The 13,191-nt window shown below is 41.6% G+C and overlaps 2 protein-coding genes across 2 annotated transcripts; both read right to left on the bottom strand.

Annotated features, from left to right (window-relative positions):
• Positions 1-370: 370 nt before the first annotated feature.
• On the bottom strand, positions 371-5,430 carry LOC308284817 (pre-rRNA 2'-O-ribose RNA methyltransferase FTSJ3-like; the record flags this gene model as incomplete). Its single annotated transcript, XM_080725544.1, has 9 exons — positions 371-653; positions 998-1,092; positions 1,811-1,994; positions 2,373-2,475; positions 2,726-2,817; positions 3,118-3,256; positions 3,647-3,731; positions 3,978-4,098; positions 5,420-5,430. The coding sequence occupies 9 exons, from the start codon at positions 5,428-5,430 to the stop codon at positions 371-373; spliced, it is 1,113 nt and encodes a 370-aa protein (XP_080581670.1).
• A 5,349-nt stretch (positions 5,431-10,779) lies between these two features.
• On the bottom strand, positions 10,780-12,762 carry ticam1 (TIR domain containing adaptor molecule 1). Its single transcript, XM_080725543.1, has one exon. It carries the CDS (start codon positions 12,729-12,731, stop codon positions 10,842-10,844), a length of 1,890 nt encoding a protein of 629 aa, XP_080581669.1. The 5' UTR covers positions 12,732-12,762; the 3' UTR covers positions 10,780-10,841.
• Between the last annotated feature and the right edge of the window lie 429 nt (positions 12,763-13,191).

Genomic DNA, 13,191 nt, shown 5'->3' with positions numbered 1-13,191 from the left:
CTTTAAGAATAGATGAGGAAAATAGTTACAGTACATACATACTGTAGACATGTAGCCTACCACTGTGGTTAAATGCATATTGCATTAGTTAAACAACTTATTGACTGCAACACCTCGATTCGAGAATAGAGAAAAGGGCAAATTGTACAAAAGACAAACAGAATACCCCAAGAACACACTTCAAAGTACTCAAGATACCTGAAGTATGCATGGTTGTAGGACATTCTTCAGGGACCATCATCCATGATGCGAGGGGAATCAATAAACCTCTCTCATATTCACACCTCTGTGCACGATGGCGGGACATTCACCACTTTGACAGAAGAGCAGGGATGAGTATCGCTAGAAGTTCTTGCTCTTATTCAATTATTCATTTATGTCCTTTTCCACCCTTCATGCCACCTTTCCCACCCTTCATGCCACCTTTCCCGCGGTTCATCGGCCGTCCTTTGCCCCCCTTTTTTCCACCTTTTCCTTTGCCTTTCTGGTCTTTCCTCCTTTCTGCACGGACTTCTTTCTTCATGCGGCCGTCCACCACCTTGAATACACCTTTCACCCCCGCGGGCCGCCGCACCTTCTTCCCAGCACCCTTCTTGGCCACCACATAGGTCACATCCCTCTTCTCCTTACCCACACCTGCTTTCTTGTAGATGCTGCAAGAGACAGAGGAAGACAAAGGATTGGAAACATCTGCTGTGATTTATTTTTTTATTAGCTTGCATGGAAGCTTGCATTTCCTCCACTGAGAAAAAAATAAATGTGTCCAGCAAGCTGAATTCCATCTGAACATCGTGTCCAAAAAGGTTAACCAAACTTTGCAAGCAATGTTGTGATGCTCCGGCAGTTAGAAGACAAAAACAAGCTAAATAAACTTTATTCCAGATCTGATAACATGTTTGGTCTGTAATTCAAATCATCCTGATCATTGATCACACAGGGTTAAAGAGATATTTCTATCATGCTGTGTGACTCCAGCTATAGTGATAAGGCTCCATACCTCTTGAGCTGAGCCATCTTCTCTCTCTCAGAGATGTCTACAGTGTTGACCACTGCCTCTGCCTTCTTCTTCGCCTGCTCCATCTTCTTCATTGTCTGGCGGAAGCCACAGCAAAAAACACATAGCTTATTCCCCAGCTCCATCTTTCTCTCTCCAGATGCCAAATACTTACTTGATTTCCTTATTTCTGCAGCACATTTTGATTTAGTTTAGTCTTTTGAGTCATTTAGTTTCAGTGATATTTTAGTCATCTGAAATGTTATTAGTCGACTTAATATACAAAATATTTTGGCAGGCCTTGATGGCGTTGTAATGGCTGATTTTACACTTAAAGGCCCACTTCACCTCTGGGACAACCAGATCATATTTTTTTGTTGTTTGAGACAAGTTATTTTTTGTGTTCAATCTATTTGAGATATTTCAGCATGAAGATGATGCATTTTGCATCATATGATAAATCATGCTGCATCATATGATGCAAAATGCATCATCATTCATGCTGAAATACTAAAATGAGCTTGTAGCTCATTTAGTGTCGGGTGTGCAACACCCGAGCACAACCAAACATAATGTTTTATTCTTCTCCACTAGTCCCTCCCGAACAGTTTAGTCTAGTTTTTGTTGATGAAAATGTCAATATATTAAGTCTTAGTTTTACTCATCATAACTTCGTTATTATCAGTGAAACATTCTTCGTCATAGTTTTAGTTGACGAAATTAACATGGTTTCAAACTAACTCCTTTCTCCCTACTTTATGCCTCCCCTCCATCATGCTACCCAGCGCCTCCCACCCTCCGCCATCCCTCTCTCACCCTCCTCTTCTTCCTGGCTCTGGCCTCAGCCACTCTCTTGATGGGTCGAGCGTTTATCTCCTTCCATTTCTCCTTGTACTCGTCCACCATTTCCTTGGTAACCGGCACAGGCTTCTTCCGGTTCTTCCGCTCGTCGTCAACAAACCACTCTGGGACGTTCCAGTGCTCCTCAGAGTTGGCAAACCTGCAAGCATTAAATAAATAAACATCCGGTTTGAAATCTACGGTATATAGAGTACTGGTTCCACAAATTACGGTCCACGAGACCACTTTAATGCCGTTTTTCAATCCAATCAGGACATTCATTTCATTCACCAGGAGTGCTTGTATTTCCAGCCATCTACTCAGCTAGAACTAAAAGCTGAGGTCTATGTTGTTATTTTTTTTTTCTTTTTTTTTCTGAAAACATTTGGTCAACTTGTTTTCAAATGCATTACACATAAAGATGCCTTGAAATAAAGGTGACTTCACTAATCAGAACTATCTGGACCGGGTAGGCTAGAAAACCAGCAGCTGGTGTCTTGAATACCACATCTAGGAACGGTCAAATGAACACGCTTACCTGTGGAAGGATGCATCGACCAGGTCTCTGGCTCTCTTCTTTGAAGTAGCGATCTGACAGCCCAGAGCCATACCTTCTGCATCCAGGATCCTGGCACGCTTACCTGGACAGATACACAACATCACACTGAATTACCTGACGCATTACTGTTATGTCTAATGGATAGATACACAACACACACACACACACACATGCTGAATTACCGTTGTGTCTAATGGAGAGACACAGGCCACACAATCACAACAATCAGTACAAAACACCAGTACCAAAAGGAAATAATGTGAATATAGGTCTGGCTAAGCAAGGGTCAAGACTAGCTAGATGTTAAAAATACAAGCGTTTCCTGTACTCACTGATGCTCTCTACGGGAACCACCTGGAAGTCATCATCTTCGTCTCTTGACAAGCCACCGGCTGCCTGGGCATTCTTCATCTTGACAATCTCGCTAGTATAGGCAGAATCAGAATTTGTTTTAGTCTTTAGTTGAATTAATAAATACTAATTGTGCCAAAGGAAGTAATGTCATATGCATTGAATAAAAATGTTGGGAGTCTTCTTTGAATTTCCAACTGGTCCTCATTAGTAAAGGTTTGCCTCTGCTAGTCACAGCTCACCAATAAACTAAATTCAGAGCAAATATTTACGGTAGGTATCCATAATAGATAACATGCAATTCTCTTGTTGAAATATAACATCTTCACGAAAGATGGCTGTGTGTAGACTATGACATTAATTGTGGACACACTTCTCATCATCAGTGTCATCATCAGAGTCACTCTCTTCCTTGGCCTCCTCTGAAGGTCCTGCCTCTTCCTCCTGTGGTGGGGCAGGTTCCTGCTCCTCTGCTGCCTCCTCGGTTACCTCCACAGCTTTCCTCTTCTTGCCTTTAGTAGAAGGGTACATGAGTAGAAGGAACCTCCATGGAACAGCCTTGCCCTTACATCATTTTTATCTGGCCATTATAAATTATGGGCCCATATTCATCAAGCATCTCAGAATCCCTACTAGAAATGAATCCTTGTTTGACTAGGACTAAAAATTATCCTACTGTACCTGATTTAACTTGCAATATTGTGTAATAAATCATACATAAAAACATGAAACCTGTACATATGAAACATTTAAAATGGATCCTTAACATGACCTGTATTCACTAATCAATTGAATGTTTATTTTTTAAATGGCTTCATTAAAAAAGAAAAAAGAAATCTCTCACATGTATAATAATTATTTCTTTAAGTTAACATAAAACTTGTAAGGGAGTAGATTTTTACCCATTTTGGCTTTGTTCTGGAGTTTCTCCGTTTGCCTGAGCTCCTGGTCTGCATCTCCTTCCAGGTCGATCTCAGAGAAGATCCCCTGAAGAGAAAGACATTATCATTTCCGACTTACCGGAAGAAACAACTGACAATTAAACGACTGGTGGTGTTATAACATGAACACAAAGGAGTCTGTGGCCAAATTGATAAGGTGAGCTAGTAGGGTTACTAATTCAATTTCCTACCAAGTAAATGTGGGATGAGATTGGAACGGGTGACTTCATTAGAGCAGAATTAGACTGGCGTGTCTAAAACCATACTGAAAATAGATGAGAAGATGACAAACCTTGCTGAACCAGAGGTCGGCCTCCCGCTCTTTCTTCTCATCCTTTCCCTCAAAGTCCACAACAAGGCCACTCTCTTCTCCAACCTCCTCCTCATCTTCAGCATTCACACTGAAGGACACCCTGGAATAAGCACACAAAGACCGTACCGTTAGGTTTTAACATTTTATACCCAGAGTAAAAGAGATGCAAATTTTAATCAATTTGCTTTGACCGCGTCAACCACAATAATGATCAATTAATAAGCAGTGATAGTTATTTGGCGCCCTCCTGTGTTGGAAAATGATTTAAGCGCTTAAAGGGCCAGTTCACCTCTGGGGCAACCAGATCTTATTTTATTGTTGTTTGGGACACGATCAACACAATCCTGAGTTATTTTTTTGTTCAATCTGTGTTGTGAGATATTTTAGTATTTCAGCATGAATGATGATGCATCATATGATGCAGCATGATTACTCATATGATGCAAAATGCATCATATGAGTAATCATCATGGTCCTCCTATAGGCCACCACAACACTGATTGTGCTGTGAAACGATGACACTGTATGTAATATGTAATCTATGAACAGGTTGTGGGGGTCCCTGCTTCATGTCTCAACTAAGGGGTCCTTGGCCTGAAAACGTTGAAGACTCCTCAGGCATTGACCCACCTGCCCCGGCAGGTAAATAAAACCTTCGGGCACGTGGAGTTTGCTTTCAGGTTGCCCGACCAGGCAGGTGCTAGTTTGAAAGGGGACGCAACCGTTAACACAGTACGAGATATCTGTCTAAACACCTGAACATGGCTAAAGCACTCTGTCTTCTGGTCTGTGGAATGTAAAATAAAAGCACTGTTAACCTATAATGTGTTGTTTTCACTGTTTAATATTATTAAAAAAAATATTTGCCACAGATAAAAGTATCTGTGGCAAATATCTGTGGCAAATATTTTTTTTATCTGTATCTACCATCCACTTTGAATGGAAAAATATCTGGAGAAACAGATTTTTTTATCTGTTATCTGGCCCAGTGGGAATGGGCCTTAAGAGTGATAAACAAAAGACAGTAAACATTGCCCTCTTTGGAACTAACATAACACCAAGGACAACTAGAAAAATATTGTTCCTTCGAAACAATTGTGGGCTCGCTTCAAGCCAGAAAACAATGGCTATAAAAGTACAAAATGTCAAGATCGCAGGCAGTGCTCTCTTTGACGTTACTGACGTCAAAGATTGGTCCATTTTGTTCCAAAAATGTGTTGTGCAAAAGTTGACCCGCTGGTGGCGCTATAACAGGCCAATGTAAGAAGGGTGGTATCTGTTCCTTGACCTATTGGGAATGTGCTTGCAAGATTTCACGCACATTGCAGGCTGTGTTCATGATTTGAGGTGTTTTTGGCTTTGGTCACTTTATCGCTGCTTGCAGCTATATTTATTATTATACATTTTTTTTGTGCGTGCACCTCATAGGCATATTAGATAAAGGTCCTTAGATTGTGTGTAGAATGTTTCATGCAAATTGCAAAAAAAAATCATAACGGGTTTAAGCGTTTCACAAACTGCTCAAAATGATATAGCGCCCCCCTTTGGCCAATTGGGGTAAGATTGGTTTTAGTGATATTTGGACTAACACTCTACATCTTTGCCAAATGCCATGAACATGTTACTTTGCATGTATGATTTAGAGGCAGAAGAATAATTTGCATAAAACTGCAATATTCATTGAATTTATTTAAAAAAGCATGTTTCAATTTTAAAGAAATCCGATCTGACAGATCTTTAGATATCGGTCCAAAGTTCACGTAAAAAAAGTTTTGTGCACGTGGAGCGAAAATTCCAGAATAAAAGCGGGTTTACGCGTTTTACAAACTGCTCAAAATGGCGGAAAATCGAAGGGCGGAGCTTACTTAACAACGACACAGATGTCTTCCGCTTGAGTCAAAGCACGCGTGTAACAAGTTGCATGTCTTCAAACGAAACGAGTCATGACTTATGCCCGTTTGAAGTTTGAATTTTCAAACGCTTCGTATAGCGCCCCCCTTTGGCCGATTGGAATAAAATTGGTTTCAGTGATACTTTGACTAACCCTCCACATCTTTGCCAAATGCCATGAACGTGTAACTTTGCATGTATGATTTAGAGGCCGAAGAATAATTTGCATAAAACCGCAATATTGATTGAATTATTAAAAAAATATATTTCACTTTAAAAAAAATCTGGTTGATCAATCTGACCGTATTGGTCCAAAGTTCATGTGAAAAAAGTTTTGTGCACTTGACGCGAAAATCCCAGGAGGAGATAGATTTTTACTGTTTTTCATATAATTCCGAATTGTGGGAGACCTAAAGGTCAGAGGTCAAAAGTTAGAGGGTAAAAGTTGTTCGGCATGAGGAGACGCATAAGTGTATACAGGTTTCATGGCTGTATGTATAACACAGCATGAGCTATACCTGTTCAAAGATCGCACTTTCGAAGGCTTCCTACAGCGCCACCATTTGGCCGATTGCTGTATAAAGTAATAGCACACGTCGCCACTGTAAGCTGAACACATTGATGTTTTTATTTTCATTTTCTCACTAAGTATGTAGGAGTAGAAAGGAACCGAAAATCCCGTCTACTTACTAGATAAATAAATAAATAAATAATGACAATATCTAAAGTGTGCTCGCCAGGTACTGGCGAGCCCACAATCACCCAAATCATTTCAGATAGGAGGAGGCAGCTGTTGTTCAGTTGACCGGCCCATCACCGTCTTGGGAGGATTGTGTGTTTTTATTCCTTTTATAGTGCAATATGGCTGTGGTCTGCTCTCTAGACTGGCTGTATGATTGGGAACACCCTAGTGAACCATCTCATGTATGCAGATGATCTAGCTATACTTTCTCCCAGCAGTGCTGGGTTTCAGCAGCTGCTAAATGTTTGTTCTGAATATGGAGTAGCTTTTGATGTAAAGTATAATGCCAAAAAGAGTGTTGTAATGACCTGCAGAACGAGGGGGGATAAGGACCTTTCCTTTCCTTCTTTTTATCTATCAGGGCAAGTGCTATCGGTGTGTAGCAAAGCAAAGTACTTGGGACATGTCATAACAGACCAATTGACTGATGATGACGATCTATATAGACAACGTCGTATCTTATATGCTCAAGCTAACATGGGAGGAAATTTCACTCTTGTTCAAATGAAGTGAAGGCAAACCTATTCAGGGCATACTGTACACCTCTGTATACTGCACCCCTGTGGGTCAAGTTCAGGAAGGCTAGCATGTATAAACTGCAGGTTGCTTATAATGACTGCATGCGAATATTAATGAGAAAACCTAGGTGGAGCAGTGCAAGTGAGCTGTTCTGTAATATGGGTGTCAATACGTTTCATGCACTTCTGAGAAACCTGATGTACAAATTTATGGTCCGTCTGGATGAGTCTCAAAACTCTATTATCATGCTGCTGACTAACCCTTGCCTCAGTGCTACCAGGTATCAGTCTCCGTTTTGGAAACACTGGTATGAGTGCCTTTTGTTATAGCTGTGTTGTTTATGTACTAGGGGTGTTCTTTTTGCACTTTGTGTAGGCCTATGTATTTTGTTTTTATGTGGTTGTTTGTTTTTAATGGACCTTGAAGTCTGTAAATAAAAGTTGATTGATTGATTGATCTATGTCAGTGGTTTTCAAACATTTTCATGCCAAGGACCCCCAAATTGATATATAGTTGGCCACGGACCCCCATCTGAAAAGGTTATATGCCAGGGACCCCCATGAGAGAAGATGTAAAAAGAAAAAAGAAAGACAAAATTATTCAAAATTGTCCAAACTTTTCCGGGATTGTGATGCTATAACTACTTTCGCTGGGAAACAACCCTATAAGGACCCCTGGGGGTCCCCCATAGAGTGTTGCTACGGCTGTGAACAATTGTGATCTGGATCTTGTGTCTGTTTTATGTTTATGTTTGTTTATGTTTAATGTGTGTTTTTTAAGAGTTTTCTAATCTGCTGTATCGCAAATAGCCCAGTTTGGGACAACATAAACTTGACCTTGACCCTGGTAATCTTTGCTAATTCTACAGGGGGTTTGGGGTCTCTCAGTCTCTCCAACCTTTTTTTAGTAAAGAGAAAATAAATTAATGTTCAGGTCAGGCACCGGTGTACCAATTTAATACAATCAGGATAAAGATCCTATTTATCAGCTTCAGTTTTATACTGGGGCCAGTTGCAATTTTTATCCTGTAACCCAGGGGTACTCATGGTTGAGGGGCCACTCAGCAAAATACCTAAGGTACTGTCATTCTTAGTCCTATTTTGGACATGTTATTTTGTAATAGGCTACACGACTAGTCTAAAAATTAAGGAAACACAATATGTTATAGTAAAAAGCCACATTTCCATCTATGAGGCCAACCATATTGAACAAAAATATTGTCATGGAATGATTAATGATGACGTTACAAAATGAGTTACACAAAATGTGAAGAGAACATAATTAACAGATTGATGTTCCAATAAATCAGTGGACAATAATGTCAGAAGTTAATACTCAGCTGAAATTGTAACCTGTATGAGTTCTCTCTCGTGATGGGATTGGGATGAAATAAATTGCTGTCCTCACCTCAAAATGTATTTTCTGTTTACTATTAAAGCTGGAGTAGTGTTGATTCTGTCGACTAAAACTATGACAAAAATGTTCGCCGACTGCCTTTTTTCACCGACGAAAACTTAACAAGAACTAAATAAAAACTAAGCTATGATGACTAAAACTAAGACTAAATATATCGACAATGTCGTCAACAAGTCTAAAATGTTAGGGAGGGACTAATGGAGAAGAGATCAAGTAGAACAAAAAAGTAATTTTATGCTTGGTTGTGCTCTGAAAATAGTTGTTCTACAAGCTCACAACGCGTCGCGCTGCAACACGTTGTGAGCTTGTAGATCGGCTATTTTCAGAGCGCAACCAAGTGTAAAATCAGGCATTATGACACCATCAAGGCCTGCCAAAATAATTGTCAACAAAATCAACTGTAGATTAAAATATTATATTTAGTCGACTAAAACTAAAACATTCCAGATGACTAAAATATGACTAAAACTAAATTAAATTGTATTCAAAAGACTATGACTAAAACTAAATCCAAATGTGCTGTCAAAAAATCAACACTGAGCTGGAGAGATGGGGAGAGCCCTGTTGCTGAACAAACACTATGGGAATATAGAGCTCAATATCACTTATTTATAAAAACCCAAAACTTAAAAACGTACAGTACCTTTACAGTAAGAACACAGCACATGACAGCAGGACAGTCAGTAACTCCACTGAGGGTACCTGGATGACACAGCGGTTTACCCACAGTTTACCATACTCGGTATGCAATGATGCATGTATCAACACTGCCCCCTTGTGCCTGGAGCTGGTACACACAGCTAATAGGGTCAGAAAATAGATGTATTGTTGCTAGCCAGAAGATGGCACTCCTGAGCTACATATCTAATGATAGCCTCACAGAGACATGAATGACTGCAGCTGGACTACACAGTTCACACAGTACAAACATCTGCTGTGTATTGAAAAATACATTCTCAGTTGGCATTTTTTAATCAGGACCTTTTCTCTTTTATTAAAAATGTTATCGTGCGTACGTGTCTATGTGTGTGTGTGTACCTGCATGTCCTGGCTCGGGCACGTTGGATAATTGCAAGGTAATTTCATTAAAGACCACCTCACCTCTGGGACAACCAGATCTTATTGCATCATATGACCAGTTGTTGCATGCTGAAATACTAAAATATCTAAAAACACAGATTGAACACAAAAAATAACTCAGGATTGTGTTGATCGTGTCCCAAACAACAATAAAATAAGATCTGGTTGTCCCAGAGGTGAGGTGGTCCTTTAGGCCAGCTGATGGAGAGACAAGAAAGGGAGTTCATTTCAGAATAGAGCTGTATTTGTATGATGATGATGATGATGATGATGACTTTATACACCAGGGTTCCCCAATTAGTTTTCCCCAAGGGCCGAATTATGTCTAGGGTACCAAGCCGAGGGCCACAACATTGCAGGGGGCGACGGTGGAGTTCCCACTACTCCAGCGACAGTTTTCGTCGCTGTCGGGTGAAAATCTTGTATGTCCAAAACCGTTCGTTTTGAATGTATCATTTTAAAAATGATTTAAACTAGTGAAAACAGCTGATCTACTAGCACACAACGCCTCGCGGTGCGAGGCGTTGTGTGCTTGTAGATCTGCTGTTTTCACTACTTTTGTGCGACGGCCTTGTATGATTTGCGAAAGAACGTTCACATTTGGAGATACAAGATTTCCACCCGACAACGACGATATACTAGTGTTGTTGCTGCTCTTATACCACCATTATTACTGTGGTTGGTGTGGGCCAGACAGTAGCCCCCTGCGGGCCGCAAATGGCCGCCTATTGGGGAACCCTGTTATACACCATTCTTAAAAAATAATAATCCTATGATCATTTTCCAGTGATAACCTGAGAATGTTTTATGAGAAATTTCCTATGTTCCTATGATTATTACAGATGCAGAGGTGGACGATTTGTTTCCACAAAGTAGAAATACTCTCCTGTGATTAAAATTACACATCAGTACAAGTACAACATTATTGTATATGCTATTATACTCAAAATATACATACAGTACTAAAGTCAAAGTACTCATTATGAATGTCTTATTTAACAAGTTTTAGTTTTTTCAAAATCTTTTTTTTCTTCAAAAATAGCAGATCTACGAGCTCACAACAATTAAGTTGCAATGTGAACGTATATGTAGGCTATCTCAGAATTGTACCCTGTGTACAGTACTTAGTTACTTTACACCACTGCACAGATGCACTATGAGTTTAGTGTTCACAAAACATCATCCGTACATAAGAATTAGCATCGATATAGCTTGTCATCATCATCAGACAAATCCTCTCTGCTTGCAGCTCCGCCCAAATCCACCGTCATTTGAGAGTCATTGCCGATCATGATGTAGTTAGCATGCTCGATGTGGATGTTGCCTGACCGCAGCCAGCCATCTTCGCCAACCTGCGGCGGCACGAAGCCACTGGGAACATTAGTAAACTGGGGTCCCATGTGGGGGTAATGCTGCTGCTGTGGGGGACGCTCTATGCAAAGCTGCTCCATGCGAAGCCTCGCTTTTTCCTGCTCTAGTAATTTTGCGTTCCTGAGCTCCTGGTTGTACAGCTTCTGCTGCTCATTAGCGCGCCTCAGTCTCTCCTGTCGCCTCACCTGCTTTCTTACTCTCTGCTCTTCAACCCACATCCGCCTCTGCTTGTTGACCTTTGCGGACGGCAGAGCCTTTTTGGCTTGTCTCTCGAAGGCCCTGCCCTCCACTAAGGGTATGAAGGTCTGCAGGACCATGGGCATGCTCTCTCTGGGCATGCGGTTCTCCTGGGGCATCAGTGGGATGACGGTGTTGTACTTGTGTCTCTTGTTGATGGAGTTCATGAGGGCCGTGTCCGTCTTAACCTCTAGCAGGCGGGTGTTGAAGTTGCGTGTGAGCAGCAGGAGGGTGTAGGCCGAGTTGTTGATGGCGTCCTCGATGCACTTCAGAGGCCTCTTGCCGGGGACCTCAAAGTCCTCGGTGAAAGTCGCCCCGGCGCTGATGCCCAAGGACTCCAGTCTTTCCCTCATGCTCTGGGCCATATCGAAGTCCTCTGGCGCGTGCAGGATAACAAACGAATAAAACACATCCTCCTCCTCTTCCTCCTCCTCCTCCTCTTCTGTACTTCGCTCCCCTTGTTTTGCCTGTGCTGGAACTTTAATCTCTGGTGTAAATGTGTTCGCTGCAGCAGGTGCTGGCTTGGGTTCAAAGGTTGGCGCTGTGGACCGTGGTTTCTGATTCAGCGAGACATCACTCTGTAGCTTATTACTTTTTGCTGATAAAGTTTCTGCGCTGGGAGTGTCTATGTTTACATCTCTCTCTCCTTTAACCAGAGGCGGTGGATGAGTCTCTGTGGAGGAAGCAGTACGCCAAGCTGCCATTGTTTCCGGGCCGTCTTTTTCAACAAGGTGTGTGGCGTTAGATGGCTGGGGGTCGCTCAGTGTTGCTGAAGTAGTTCTGTCAAACCTGGCAGTTGAGGGAAGACTAATCTCTAGGTGGCTAGGATAGGAGTCAGTGGAATAGCTGTCATGTAAAGGGCTAGGCAGATCTGATGGATCCTGAGAAGACGGTTTCAAAGGTGCATTCTTGACTTTGTCCAAACCCCCTGGGAGTTCATTGTAAGACACTTCGTTGGAGGAACACATCCCTTCTGCAACGTGGGGTCCACAGACTAACTTGGCCTCTTCTATTAGCTGATCTATACAGCTGTATTCCAGGTGCTGGCGATCCCTTGTTTTCTGGCATTTTGCGGAAATGGCTCTCCGATAAGCCAGGTCTCTTAACAGTGGATCACACAGCTTCTCCTTGCACAGCACTTTGAAAACCCTGGCCAGCTCCACCGCACCGTGACCTGTATACTCCTCCTGACAGTGAGCGGCACATTGAACTTTGAAGGCGTCCAGCTTGCCCCCGCTTACGTGCCACTTGTCAGCCAGGTAGTTAGCAAGGCTGCTATCCTTAAGCACCTGAAGTTGCTCCTGGACCCGAGTGTCTCTCTCAAGAAGCATGAGACACAAAGTATGCACTAATTCTTCTTCTAGGCTCTTACCCAACTGGAACGTCAGGCTTAATAGACGTTCCTTTGGCACCTCGCTCAGAATCCTAAGGGTATCTGACAGTCCAGTGCCCTGTTTTTCCATCTTCTGAGCATCCATGTTTTTTGGGATACAACTCGGTTCTATCAGAATATACACGTCCTGTACATGGATCTTCACCCAGGCTAATCAGAATGTGGTTTCCAACTTCTGTATATAACTTTCATCTCCAGGGCTTTGTAATGTAAAGCCTTGCTTCTTCATCAGAAGGCACACTGAAAATAGATACAGAAACAAAACAATGAACAACTTCAAATTTCTCAGCCAATCTACCAGCTCACAACGACGCATGCAACGTGTTGTGAGCTTGTAGATCGGCTATTTTTGAATAGACAATATATAATATAGGATTTGGTTAAGTCACAAATCATGTCATTATCTTGTCCAGTGAGACTGTCATTTATATTTGTTTATTGCTATCTGTGCATAGCTGAAAATGAACACCTTTCATTTTGTGTAGCGTACTGCAGTGTAGGACTGGCGTTACAAAACATGACAGTAAACATAGAAATAACACATG

Source organism: Nannobrachium achirus (assembly GCF_963921795.1).
Source record: "Nannobrachium achirus genome assembly, chromosome: 5".
Classification (NCBI taxonomy): Eukaryota; Metazoa; Chordata; class Actinopteri; order Myctophiformes; family Myctophidae; genus Nannobrachium; species Nannobrachium achirus.
Note: the sequence above shows the minus strand (reverse complement) of the source record. Positions and strands in the feature narration are given on the sequence as shown.